Genomic DNA, 14,894 nt, shown 5'->3' with positions numbered 1-14,894 from the left:
TTTCATCTGAGCCTGTAAGAAATGATGACCTGCAGACTTATTAACGTATTCATTTTTAAAGTAATTTTTGAAGAACTTGTTGTCCAGCATTTAACAAAAATGTGAAAACAAAAAATAAAATCACCAGACCAGCGTTTGCTTTCTTGATTATATCAAGTAATTTCAAGTTGAGTTCTATAAGGCAGATTGGCTGTTTAGATGGACTGGGATTTCCTATAGTTGTAGTGATATGCACATAGTGAAGTTGTTCGTTGATAGAACTAGATGAAGACAGGCAATTATAGGAAAATAAAAGTTTAGTTTCAAAAGAAACTTTTTTCCCCAAATGTAGAATAGGCACTGAAATATGGTTCCTTATAGACTTTCCAGGAGATTGTCTCTTCGCTGAGTATGAAACCATCTTGAAACTGAAAAAAATGAAAACAGAATTATTAATGCTATGCATTAGGGATTAATTGTATTGATTTTGATCCTATAGTTCCCATTTTCTATACCTTTTCCAGTCATAGTATTAAACGTATTTGAAATTGTGCAAGCGGAATGGTGAAAAATAGATTGCAAATATTTTGTACAGCTGGGATATATTTTGTTTCGAGGCCAAACAGGAATGATTAGAATATGGGGAAAAATGACCACATTTTTCTAAATCTTGCATTTCTAGTTATATTAGCTTTGCAAAATTCTACATACTCACTTGTCAGGGAGAGCAGCTTTATTTATTTATTTCAAGGAAGAGTATCAATCATGATAAAGAGCAAGTGAGTAAATTTTGTGCCTGCACAGGTTAATTCCCATGATTGTTTGGCAGACTGGTAACATACATGAGCTCCTTCTTTAATTCATGCAAATGAGAGTTAATAAAACAGGTAAAACTACTGAAGGTAATGGAATAATTAGCAAGTCCATTGTAAGGTGCTAACAACCTCAAGAGGAAAAAAATTGACTTAAGAGTTTGAACGTATTCACTATACCTTTTGAAGTTTACTTGTTAAACATACCTATTGCCTATGAACAGCAGTTTTCTCCTTCTTGAGAAACACTATGCATAGGGATGAGGCTTTCACACTGCTCACTTTCCTCTGGCATTCTTAAAGAGATATCAAATTCATTTTGTAATTACAGAAAATCTTAAACTGGTTATATTGTGACATGGAGACATGAATAGTAAGGATGGTAATGCTATAGAAGAGTTACGTATTATCTTGAGTTGTGCTCATTAAAAAAACTAAATACTTCGGTGAATTACATATACTGTACTAGAGTGGTCATAATTAAGATCTATAGATAGCCATTTGGTGCCTCAGAAATATAGCAAATACTATGGTAACAATAATTAGGCAAAAGCAAAACTGTAAAGCATATTCACTGCAGAAAAATTTCTTTTAGTACAATGGGATTTTAAGATGGTGGCTTATCCCCAGCCCATGAAAACTTCACTGCCATACCCAAAATCTCTTTCCAGGCAGTTTTATTTTCCAAACATAGATAAAAAAACAGAACAAACAAACAGAACAAACAACAGTTCTTCCACCCCCACTGGGCTACAAGTACTAGGGGATTTTCCCCTTTGCCTCTCTCGTTCCATCCTGCTTCAAGGCCTGTTGCAGGATTCCTCCTTGTTCCTCTTCCCAGGGCTTCTCCCAGGAGGCTCTTTTTCCCCACTGCCTCCCCTCCCAATGGACTCCCTGCAGCCTCTGCCGATCTTTCCTTCCTGACAGGCCAGTTCTTTATACGGAACACATGTCCACCCTTCAGCTGCACCTGATTAATGAATAGGGTTGGCAGGACCCAGACCTCTGGCCCTTAAAGGACAGACAACCGTGTCACAGGGATTTTTATAATTTTGTCTCTGCCCTCACTGGATATTAGGGAAAAGAACGGAGATAAAGAATTACACTGGTAACTAATCAAAGAGTCAACGAGGTCCTCTTAAAGGAGGGAAAGAGGGGGAGGGGGCAAAAAACCCAGGGTGTGAGTTCTGAGGCTTCTGAAAGAGGTAGGATACATAGGGAAGGTGGAATAAAAAGTTAGGGAAGTTACAATAGGTGATCATACCTCTGAATTCGATGCTTTCTGCAGATAAAGGCAAAAATTCTTCTGATTCCTACCATCACTGGATCCCAGTTGTTATAATGGCATAAGAAAGTTGCAATGAAAAATGAGAAAAATACAGGGATTGCCCCTGCAAAAAATAACCAGGAAAACTGCACCTGGAATTAGAGCATGAATATAATTTATCCAACAAAGCACAATAGTAGTTTCTTTTAACATTTGATTTTTTTCATTTGTGACAACTGCCATAAAATTGAGAAGTGTCTACTATTGTTATTGTTAAAAGTGTCTAACTTGCATCAAGACTGTAAATTACTAATGTAGTTGACTTTATTAGCTCCTTTGTTGCTACAATAGTATCAGCATATGTGTTTAAGACATTTCCACTTGGAGAAAAAAAATAAAATCTATTTGTAAACCGTGTTGGGTCTCAGTTCCTTTGAATGCTGACCAATGTTACAATTTTTGCATTTTAACATTTTCTATAAGATCTCTTGGTTCATCATGTCCTCAGTCACCCACTGTGTTCAATTCCCTTTTTTCCTTACCTCCTTACATTGGGTTCTCCACCTACATTTCCTTCCCTTCTCCTCCTGGTAACATGGTTCTCTTTTCTAGTTTCTCAAATGATCTCACCCTTACTCATTCACTCATGGACCTTAGAAACTCTACTAGGTACAGAATATCAAGAGAACATCATCTTCTAGCTAAAAGCTGATGTGGAACCACATTCAGGTGAGAAGCCAACACTCCTCGCAGGCATGGAAAGAGATGTGCTGGGATTCATACTAGGATACTGTCCTTAAACCCTCTTTTGGGGACTCCATCTTCCGTATCAGTCTCTGGAAAATAGGTGTGCATCTCCCCTCTCCTAAATTACGTCTGGATGCTGAAAAAATGGAAGCACTCTCTTTGTTTCTCCACCAACCTGTACAAGTTTGATGGCACTAATCCATGAAAGTTTAATTGCCAAAGATGAGCAGGCAACTGAATTTTCCAAGCCCTGAAACAACTGTATGGACAACCCAAGTGAAACGTCACAAAACAACATACACCTCTACCCTGATATAACACGAATTCGGATATAACACAGTAAAGCAGTGCTCCGGGGGGGCGGGGCTGCGCACTCTGGCGGATCAAACCAAGTTCAATATAACGCGGTTTCACCTATAACGCAGTAAGATTTTTTGGCTCCCGAGGACAGTGTTATATCGAGGTAAAGGTGTACCTACTCCACCTAGATTTGAATTTCTGACCAACAGTTTAGCTGGAAAAAAAACAAATATTTCAGGGCAATTTGTGCCCCCAAATGCCCATTTAAAGAGACAGAGATGTGTGCATTAAAGAAATAAAAACAAACAACAGCAACTGAAGAGAAAAGTCCTTGGAAGTGGTCCTAGCAAAGAAGTTCTGATTTTTGTCTGCCAAATAAAGCATGAGAAGCTAATAATTTTGGAAGTAACAAGAATTTGTTCTTCCTGAGTGTGTGTGGGGGGGAAATACAGCACTTTTTATTAAGTTATTTGCTCACCTGTTTTGAAAGTGAGCCATAAATTAGATGAACAAGATTTTACCTGACTCCAGGGTAGTAATAGTTAGCCTGAGCATCTGGAATGTCTATTACATATGTAAAGCTTCAAAACAGAAATTACAAGGTCTGTTCCTTTTAAGAAAAATAAAATAAAAAGCAGAACTACTCCCTTTAAAGCTTCTTTTTAGCTGGAAAAAGCTGATTAACCATAGACAAGGCTCCCCCTTGTGGAAAAAAATGAAGTCTTATACAGTGATAAGAAATCTTGGGGTTTTAATGACAGAGTATGGATACCACCTCATTCTTAGGAATCTATATCTGCAGTTATTAGAATTGATTAGTGTCCACATTAATTTCTGAGACTAGCTTCAAACAATTGAAATAAACAAGCTTAAAAGGTACATTAAAAACACGGGGGACAGAGTGACCTGGTGAATAGGCCACTGGACTAGGACTAAAAGGACCTGGGTTCAATTTCTGGCACTGCCACTAATTTGCTGGTTGACCGTGTGCAAGTCAATTCACTCTCCGTGCCTCAGTTTCTCCATCTGTTAAATAGGGATTATGATACCAACTTCCTTTGTAAAGCATGTTGAGATCTATGGATGAAAAGTGCTTTATAATAACTAGTATTATTAATAGCTGCAACAAGTTTGACTTGTAATGTCTAAAGCATACAAGTGTTTTATATTTTAGTACTTTTCCCTTTTCCTCAGAGCTTCTGTGTTTAGGAGAGAGGCAAATCTTATGCCTCCTGGGGAACACAGCCAACCTGAAGACCCAGTTTCAGAGGGAATGCTCCCTTGAGCTAGTTCTATCCAGAACAGCTCAATTATAGAAGGCACTGAAGGGTAAGGAAGGGAAGAATTCAGCACTCATCCAGCCACAAGTTAAAACCAAAGACAGACATAGCCTGCCTAGGTCAAATCAGGATGGTGTTAATTAGGTGTGAGAAAGAGACAGGCAGACAGAAACCTGGATGGTAGATGACAGCCACGTGAGGAGAAAATGAACTAGAAAGTGCAATTTGAAGCTGAAAAGGAAGTAAGACAGAAGAGGGAAAGACCCGTACACCATTACCACCTTTCTTGGTGGCAATGTCTATGGGGAGGTGAAGGAGGCGACAGATTGCTAATAAAAGGGTAGCCAAAGGCAGACTCCAGAGGCAGCAGCAGTTTTCAGTGAGGGTGAAGGGATAATAGTCAGAAATAAAAGCAACAGGAAAATCCACAAGGAGCAGGAAAAGAAGAGCAAGAAAGAGGTCAGAGGGTGTTGTGCCTGAAGGATGGAAAGGGTTAGGGAAGGTAGGGAGGGAAAGGAGTGGATATGTGCAAAGGACTAGGATTAAGACAGATGTTGCCAGCAGATAGGCGGAGAAAGCAGAGGTAGAAAAAGATTTATTAAAATAAGGAAAAGAAGAAAGAGCAAGTGAGCTGAGAGTAAAAGAAATGAGATTTGTTATTAAATGTTTTGGGCTTATTAATATTATAAATGTCAAACAGATTCAGTACAAGTGTTCAGATTATAGTGATGAGTGCCATAAAAATAATTAGAAAGTTAAAAGAAACTATCTGTTGCTTCTGCATTAGTGTGCCTCGCATCTGTCACGCAACATTGCTTTAATGCTGTCTCTTCCATTTCAGATGCTGCAGTGGTTTTGTGTATTTTGTGCTTATACAGAATAAATTCTATTTATTTAAAGGACTGGGCTGAGAATCTATTTGGGTTTATACTTCAGAGAAGAAACTGTCCCAGTTTTCTGGGAATTACGGAAGAGGATTCCTGTTCATTCAACCATTGCCGCGACTAAATTTAAACAAATTGCCTCAGAATATGAAAAATAATAAAAAGCTTGTGAGCCTTTTACACTTCAAAGATATAAATATAGCTGCCTACATGCACTGGAGTGAAATTCTTCTTGTTTTTGTGGAGAAGAATTACTTTGATTTACTGAAGAACTTTTCATTTACTTGGTACAATATTCTTGGTACAATGTTTGTTTGTGTCCTTCATATGAATTGCTTAAGTTTCAAGACCAAGACAATTAGGCTTGTTTTGCCTAGGCTTTAGCTTATTCACATGAAATAATTTATTTTAGTTGGAGTTTCTGTCCACTTAAAGTTGAAAACATCCTAAAGCTGCACCCTAAAGTTGAAAACATTTTCACTTTCTTCCAAATAGAAAAGGATATATTTCATATCTGCTTCCACTACTATTATTCAGGTTTGAATTCAGACATTTTAATGCTTGTCATTTTCTTTCTTGTGGCGACTGGCATTTCACATGAAGAAAGGCCTTTTTAAAATAACCTACCACAAAAACATTGGCCCACCTAAAATGTCACTACAACAGACTTCACAACACATACAGATGTTGCTGAACCCAATGTCCAAAAAATAAGATTTGGGAAAAAGTCAGCCTATATAACGGAAAACAACAAAATAAAAACTGATTCCAGTCTTCAGAGTGCTCAGCAGCTTCCAGAAGATACTGTATTTTGGGAAATAGCCATTAAAAAATGTCATGTAATTGCATAAAAATAAGGCAATAAACAAAGCCAGAGGAAGACCTGCATTTTAACGAGACACATGACAGTAGAAATGTTTCCTCTAAGTTTTCTTTGTACTGAGCAAACAACAAACTTCACTGAGAACTACATTGTTGTCCTTGGGCAAGATTACTCTCATGGTTTCAGGCACAGGAGGGAGTGCTCTGCCTGTGGAGTGGAAGGAAGTCAGCATGTTGGGGGGAGTCAGGGTGAGTGCTCTGTATGAAGACCAGGGAAATGAGGGAGTCAGAGATAGGGGGAGTGAGGGTGTCAGAGGCAGTGAGGCACAGGAGAGATGTGGGGCAGTGGGACAGAGTGGGGGGTTAGAGTGCCAGGGATAGGAGGGGGAGAGAAGTGGGTGCTCTCCCTGGGGAGCGAGAGGAGCTAAGGAGACTCAGAACAGAGGTAGAGGCAGCTGGCTCCAGACAGGGAAGAGGGGGTTTGCATCTCTCTTGCCTAGGGTAACTGCTCCCAGCCCTGGTCCATTCCTGGGTACCATGGCAGCTGCTCCAGCCCCTTTGGGTCCCACTGTCACCTCCACCCCCTACAGCTGGGGAGCCCTTAGTCACCACTTCAGCTCTCTCAATGCCCACCCCAGGAACAGAGGAATTTGTGAGTGGCATCACTTGTGACACACACAGCCTCATGTGCATGCAGTTTACAAGGAACGTTGGTCAGAGGTACACGTCACTGAAATAACAGACTATATTTTCAAGTTTTATTATGCAAATCATGTTGTCCACACATTGTGAGGAACGCATTGATATCCTTGTGCATCTGAATGGTTTTCCAAGACTATAGTGACATTTCAGATGGGGATGGTCTTAGCGACAAGTGTAAATGCTCCTTTTCTAAATCAGGGCTTTTATCTAGCTGCATGATCGTGGTGAGTTTGGGTACGTCTACACTTACCTCCGGGTCCGACGGCAGGCAATCGATGTTCTGGGATCGATCCCGGAAGTGCTCGCCGTTGACGCCGGTACTCCAGCTCAGCGAGAGGAGTACGCGGCATCGACGGGGGAGCCTGCGTGCCGCGTCTGGACCCGCGGTAAGTTCGGACTAAGGTACTTCGAATTCAGCTACGTTATTAACATAGCTGAATTTGCGTACCTTAGTCCGAAGTGGGGGGGTAGTGTGGACCAGGCCTTTAACGTTGCCCTTGTAACGTCCACTCTTGTTGAGGAGATTCTTCTCTATGTCACTAAATGACTTTATATCATGTGACATGCAGCTCTTGGGAAGGGGAACATCTTTCAGACTTTTGACACTTTGGCCTCTAAGTGCCAAAGAGCTTAGAAAGAGCAGAGTTGAGAGTCATCCCCCTTCACACAGAGCAATGGCTGTGGCAGAATTAGGAGGAAAGAGTTCTAAAGTCTCAGCAGGAAAAGACACCTGCTTCTCACCACAACTCCACTTGGTTTTCCAATTGGAAAGAGTGGGAAAAGTGTTCAAATACAGTCAGATAAAGTTGGCTCATGCTCCACCAACACACTCCTACCCCTTTTTTCCAGTAGAGGGGAAAAGTGAGAAGATGGGGGGGGAAAACCTTCAAGTTCAAAAAAAAGAAATACAAAGCTTTTCAGTTTATTAAAAAATCCCAAAGAGACATTAAGTCAACATGAAACAAAAATATGGACAAAAAATACACACAGAAAAAGATCAAAATTGTTCATCAGAATTAAAATTTTCCCTGTGAAAATTTTGTGATCAGCTTTATTCTCCCCACATTTAAGTATCAGAATGGGGACAGACCCTCTGCAAGCAAATAAAAGAATATTTCAAAAGGAATGTAAAAAACTGCAATTTAATGAGCTACTGTAATAAGTTATCTAATGAGCTAATACATTACTTTTTAAAATAAGCCTGGGCTAAAAATGTGGTGTAAACTGAACAACCACAAGTAACACTTGAAACCTGTTTCAGAATAGCAGCCGTGTTAGTCTGTATCCGCAAAAAGAACAGGAGTACTTGTGGCACCTTAGGCCTTGGCTAGACTGGCGGTGTACAGCGCTGCAACTTGCTGCGCTCAGGGGTGTGAAAAAACACCCCCCTGAGCGCAGCGAGTGCAGCGCTGTAAAGCGCCAGTGTAATCAGCGCCTGCAGCGCTGCACACTCGCTTGCAGCGCTGCAAGCTAGTCCCTTCGGAGAGGTGGAGTACATACAGCGCTGTGAGAGCTCTCTTGCAGCGCTGGCGGTGCGACTATACTCGTGGCAGCGCTGTGAAGTCCCGAGTGTAGCCAAGGCCTAAGAGACTAACTAAGTTAGTCTCTAAGGTGCCACAAGTACTCCTGTTATTTTTACCTGAAACCTGTGTGTTCACTCAAGACATCTCCATGATGTATAAATTGATCCAAGTAATTTTTCTTGTGGGGTACATAAGGAATTGTTAGTGTACTTTTATCATCATCTTTGTGGCTGAGCTTTGATCTTTTGAGATTTTACAAATTACCTAAAGTTGGACTGAAGACCCCACTTCAGAAGAAAATAAATTCCACTGCGAGTGGTGGGAGTGATCAGCAATTGGCAAACTGAGTTAATACAGGACATTTGGAATATTAATAGCCACAGGTTTCCGCAACTAAATATATTGTGACATCATAGTAAGAATAAGTGAGTTCACCCTCAAAGAGCTGCCCAAATGTACAATTTGGGTGACTGCCTACCTATATTCCTTGTACAGTTTCAACTGAATAGAGCGGGGGGGAGGGAGGAAGGAGGAAATTACCGTCTGGGGGCTGCATCCGGCCCTCCAGACGTTTCAATCTGGTCCTCGAGTGGGGTCCAGGGCTTGCCCTGCTCCGGCGCTCCAGCTGGGGAGTGGGGTTAGGGTCTCCCAGAAGCAGTGGCATGTCCGCCCTCCGGCTCCTATGCATAGGGGCAGCCAAGGGGCTCCGCACGCTGTGCCCACAGCTCCCATTGTCCGGGAACCGCGGCCTGGCTGCCCCTCCACGTAGGAGCCGGAGGGGTGACATGCCACTGCCTCTGGGAACTGCTTGAGGTAAGCTCCCCCTCCTGCACCCCAACCCCCTTCCCCAGCCCTGATCCCCCTCTTGCCCTCCGAGCCCCTTGGTCCCAGCCCGGAGCACCCTTCTGCGCCCCCAACCCCTCATCCCCAGCCCCACCCCAGAACCCGCACCCCCAGCCAGAGCCCTCACCCTCCCCACACACACCCCAACCCCCTGCCCCAGCCCAGAGCCCCCTCCTGCACCCTGAACTCATTTCTGGCCCCACCCCAGAGCCCACACCTCCAGCACCCCAATCCCCAATTTCATGAGCCATTCATGGCCCGTCATACAATTTCCATACCCAGATGTGACCCTCAGGCCAAAAAGTTTGCCCACCCCGGAATAGAGTATACGTCCACTTCCTGACCTGCCTTACACTGTTTTGTTGCATTAAGCAGCTGCTGTTCAATGCAATGGGTGAAGGGAATCCTTCAATGGGTGAAATGAATCCAGTCTACAAAGTGAGTCCGGATCCTCTGAGCTGGGAATTGCTATAAGTGTAAGCTGCTTTTAAATTATTGTATTGCTTACTGATCCATTTTAGGGTTTACCATCTAAACCAAAGAACGTCAACCATTTCAATATTATTTAAGGGAAAGGAGGATTTCCTACTTATTTAGCAACATTACAACTAACCGTTAGTCATTGCTGTCATTTGTTTAAATTTGTCAGAACATAAAGGAAGCTTTCATGATTTCCCTTTGATAAGTACAAAATGCACTTAATCAATATCCATCTTTTTTTTTAAATGAGTACAAAGAAGAATTAACGATACAGATGAGAAAGATAATATATGCACTAATTTCAAAAATTGTGAGGCATATCACTTATGCACAAATGTATGCTTTCTCCTCCCCGAACAAGCAGTACTTGTGCTAGTTTTGAAAGCTATTCCAAGAAGTTAAATAGGTATTGTAGAGACAGATCAAGTGATCTCAGTTGCTATAGTTAGACTTTCCAGCCAAACGGAATAATTATTTGCTCCAACATTAGGAGCAGCAGCAAAGTTTTAAGAGCCCATGATCTTAGCAAACAGAAAAACAAACCTGTAAGATGGAGAGCTTTGAGTCAAGTAAAACAAGAATGAAAATGAAGACAAAGTAGTACTCAACACGTATGTATATATTATGTGTTACTATACATAGAACATAAGAACGGGTATACCTGAGTCAGATCAAAGGTCCATCTAGCCTAGTATCCTGTCTTCCGACAGTGGCCAATGCCAGGTGCCCCAGAGGGAATGAACAGAACAGGTAATCATCAAGTGATCCATTCCTTGTCGCCCATTCCCAGCTTCTGGCAAACAGAGGCTAGGGACACCATCCCTGCCCATCCTGCCTAATAGCCATTGATGGACCTATCCTCCATGAATTTATCTAGTTCTTTTTTGAACCCTGTTATAGCCTTGGCCTTCACAACATCCTCTGGCAAGGAGTTCCACAGGTTGACTGTGCATTGTGCGAAAGAAATACTTCCTTTTGTTTGTTTTAAATCTGCTGCCTATTAATTTCATTTGGTGACCCCTCATTCTTGTGTTATGATAACACTGAATCCAGATTATAATTCATATAAACAAATTAAGAATTTAGGACTCCTTGCCATTGATAAAATACTACAGTCAAACATTCAGAAAGACAGCTAAAGTTTATATGAAAATCATGACAAAAATGATTTAATTTTAATAAGATATTCAACAAAAATTTAGACAATTTAGTTTGAGGGGGAATATAAACGAAAAATTGTGGCTCATTTCTGTTCTAAACACACTATTTTCGGATATTTATTTTAATCACATGAAGTGTTCTCTCACAGTTATTAACTTATATGACACAATACCCATGGAAATAAGGTGTTTGTTTTTTTAATTGGGACCTCTTCATTTACAAATTTAATTTAATGTTTACCGTATTCATAAAATCTAGGATTAAGCTTTAAATTGTCCATCTTCTGCAGACATTAACCTACAGGTTTTTTACATCACTAACTGAATATTGTCAAGATATACAGGGCACAGAAAGGATTTTACACTATTAAGTTGCTATTTAAGGATGTTGTTACATGCTGATCTACAGATTTAGTTAAATGATTAGACCAGGTAAGGGAACTGAAGTGAGAGAGTTTGGTGATTTAAATTACTTTTCATTGAAGTTGTATTTCAGCAAGACAAATTAAGTATGCAGTAACAAACAAGATTAAGATACATACAGCAAGGATGACAGACAATTCAGTCTTGATAATTAACAGTAACAGGAAAATACTGTACATTGTGTACATTCAGCTTTAACACTGGCATTGTATTAAAAGACACCTACTTAGGCCTGTTAATAATGCCCAAATCTTATCAGTAATCAAGTGTACATTACCTTCTGCATGCACATGTCAGCTATTATGGACAGAGGTATTGTAAGGCTTAGCGCAAGTGTGCCTATCAATGATGAGGTAAGAAAGCAGCCCCTAAAAAAATATAAAAGTCTTATTTAAAAATTAAGACAAATACTTTAAAGTGCAGAAGAGATTTAATCAAGGTTATCTGTTAGTTAAGGTTTGTTTTAAGTGTAAAGCCATAAGGTTTGTTTTCAAAAGTCCTTTGCAGGACACCTTCAATGTGAAAGTGACTGAGCCACAGAATATATATATATTTTAAAATAAGACATTTCATGGAATTACTGTGAATTTGAAGTATTCTTTCACGAATTATTGGCCCAACAAAAGATCTAGAGTAAGGCTTGCCTAGTTTGAGCCATTTTGGTATCAAGTTAACAGCACCTAAGATATTAAGAAAGGCTGTAAGTTAGACACTATGATCCATCAAGTCAATGATCCCAAATGTAAAACCAGGCTTGACAAACAGATATCTTCATAAGAGGTATTCTGCTTTGTCATGTAAAGAATCACTGATTTAATAACTCTGTAAATGCTTATTTTCCCACTTCAGTCAATACTGTTCATTAAACTAAACTACCTATTTATTCATGAGTCTAATGGTATTAGATGCTTGTGGACTATCAAAATCAGTAATTAGGAAGTTTTAGGGGTAATCTGGGGGGAAAAAAATAACTTCTACCCTTTTTTGTTTCTTTATCTCCATCATCAAGAAACAAAGAGGGCACCAGATATATTTTTTCTATTTTAATTTAACTTCCTAATTACTAGGGCTGGTCAAAATTTTCCATCAAAACTGTTTCAACAGAAAATTGATCTTTCTACTAAAAATCAAACAAAAAACCCACAATAACTTTTGACAGACTGACCTGTTAAAAACCAAAAACCCTACCCTCCGACCCACCCCAAATAAAACCCCACTACCAAACAATCCCCACACCAATAAAGTTTCTGGTTGAAAAATGCCAGGACTTTATTTAGAAATGCCACCACATTGCCTCAACGGAGATGTACTCCAGGTGCCTCAACGCCCCACTCCCTGTGGGCCAAATTACCAGACAGACTACATCTCTTATGATGTACCGTAGTGACATTACCAAATCAAAATTTTCTGTTTTCCACTGAAGATTTTCAGTTTTTTGGCCAAAATGTTGAAGTTTTCCACAGAAAACAACCCCCTCTCCCCTGGTTATCTGACCAGTACTAATTACCAACTTTAAACAAGACCTTAACTTTAAGAATATCAATCTTTTTTATTTTATTTTTAAAAATTCAATTAAGTCTTTCCTGTGTAATTATATGGATAACTAGAGAATTAGCAGGATTCAGGGCCGGCTCCAGGGTTTTGGCCGCCCCAAGCAGCCAAACAAACAAAAAAGCCGCGATCGCGATCTGCGGCGGCAATTCGGCGGGAGGTCCTTCGCTCCGAGCAGGAGTGAGGGACCGTCCGCCGAACAGCTGGACGTGCCGCCCCTCTCTGAAGTGGCTGCCCCAAGCACCTGCTTGGTAAGCTGGTGCCTGGAGCCGGCCCTGGCAGGAGTGACATCACAGAAGCTATGCATATGAAACCTAGTTAATTGAAAGGGGATGTGATTTTTATTCACATCACAAAATTGTTTTATTTTTGTTAACACCTATTAAACTCAAACAGTTTGATCAAACAGTTGGAAAAGTCTTTTGGGTAAAGATTTAATGCACATGGCTCTTCAATTAAGGAATGAGAGAACCCCCATTCCAAGCCACTGGGTCCTTTTCAGAGAAACTTCCAGCAAAACAAAGACCAACAGACTGGACATGATATTTGTAAAGTTAAAAAAAAAAAAAAAAAAAAAAAAGGGCAGAAAAAATACTTGAGAGGGGTGATGGGGGGAGTGAGGGGAAGCAAACAAATGTTAGGTCTTGTTTATAGAGCATAAAGCAGCAAAAAGCACTCTCCACTCCCCCAGAATTAAATGCACAAATCCAAATTTCCAGCTCCCATTCACAACACTTAACTGGTAGGTACTTTCTATGACCCAACTTTAAGTTATTCCAAATACAGAAGTAATTCAACCACACAGAAATTAAGTCGTACGAAGTTTAATTCAAACCTACAAATATGAAGAAACAAATAATTAAGACTCAAAATCTGCCACTTGGCTCTTCAGCTTATGCATTTATGCCGTTGTACGTACAGAAAAGTGTAATTAAAAAAGCAAAAACAAAAAACTGGTCTTGTTGGGACTATTTGCATGAGTAAAAGGACGTTTGATGTTAACTCAAAGAATCCTAAGATTCTTTGGGTTTAGAAATATTTTAGGGAGAGTTTGGGGACAAAATGAGATTTCTCATTCACTGCATTGCCACAAAAATCACTAGCTTAAATGTAGGAGCTGGGATCTCAACATTTAAATGGTTTCAGCTCAAACTAGTGTTACAACAAAAGAATATTTTTCTAATCTACACTTTGGCAATTTCCCCCCCCCCCCCCCCATTTAGCAATCTTGCATCATTTTTCAGCAATGATTTAATACCATCACTAGAGAGATGTCTCTTATTAGCAAGATGGTGTATAATATTTCAAAATATCCTGTCAAATAATTAAAATAAAACTTATCAAAATACTAAGAGCCTATACTCTGTGGTGCATGTGTAACCTTCGCAGTGTGGCTCAGTAACCCTCCAGTGACTAGGCCACTCAATTCAAAACCCTTGCACAAAAAACAGTTATTCACCTTCTCATAACTGTTGTTATGAGATGTGTTGTTGATGACCATTCCAATCAGGTGTGTTTGCACTGCGTGCACGACAGCGGGAAGATTTTCCCCCTAGCAGCATCCGCAGGGTCGGCCTGGGCGCCCCCTGGAGTTGCGACTTCATGGTTCCCAATATAGGGCCCTGCCAACCTCAGTTCCTTCTTGCTGGCTACTCCGACAGAGGGGTAGGAGGATGGGTATTGGAATAGACATGAACAACACATCTCGAAGAACAACAGTTACAAGAAGGTGAGTAACCATTCTTTCTTCTTCAAGTGCTTGTCCATGTCAATTCCAATCAGATGACTCACAAGCCCAAGTTCAGGAGGTGGAGCGGAGTCGTCCACTCATTGGAACACTGCTCTTCCAAAGGCTGCATCATCTGTGGCCTGCTGGGTGATTGCGTAGCACGTGGTGAAAGTGTATATGGAGGACCACGTCACTGCTCTGCACATTTCCTGGGTGGGGACCTGCGCCAGGAACGCCCTTGAAGAGGCCTGAGCCCTGGTGGAGTGCACAGTGATTGAAGGAGCAGGCTCCCCTGCCAGGTTGTAGCACTCACGGATGCAGGATGTGATCCACAACAAAATCCGTTGAGAAGAGACAGGAAGACCTTTCATTCTGTACACCACTGCCACGAA

The 14,894-nt window shown here is 40.8% G+C and overlaps 1 protein-coding gene across 1 annotated transcript in view; it reads right to left on the bottom strand.

Moving 5' to 3' along the window:
• Positions 1 to 348: 348 nt before the first annotated feature.
• Positions 349 to 14,894, bottom strand: part of SLC35F5 (solute carrier family 35 member F5) — a 51,748-nt gene continuing 37,202 nt past the window's right edge. Inside the window, exons 16-19 of the mRNA XM_065413585.1 lie at positions 11,500 to 11,590; positions 2,056 to 2,210; positions 999 to 1,087; positions 349 to 407 (exon numbers count right to left, since the gene is read on the bottom strand). Of these exons, the coding sequence (XP_065269657.1) occupies positions 1,006 to 1,087; positions 2,056 to 2,210; positions 11,500 to 11,590 (328 nt within the window). The 3' untranslated portion in view covers positions 349 to 407; positions 999 to 1,005. The remainder of the gene's footprint in view (positions 408 to 998; positions 1,088 to 2,055; positions 2,211 to 11,499; positions 11,591 to 14,894) is intronic.

The sequence above is a fragment of the Emys orbicularis genome, chromosome 11, assembly GCF_028017835.1.
Source record: "Emys orbicularis isolate rEmyOrb1 chromosome 11, rEmyOrb1.hap1, whole genome shotgun sequence".
In the NCBI taxonomy this organism is placed as follows: domain Eukaryota; kingdom Metazoa; phylum Chordata; order Testudines; family Emydidae; genus Emys; species Emys orbicularis.
The sequence above is the reverse complement of the archived record's forward strand: the minus strand, read 5'-3'. Positions and strand labels throughout refer to the sequence as shown.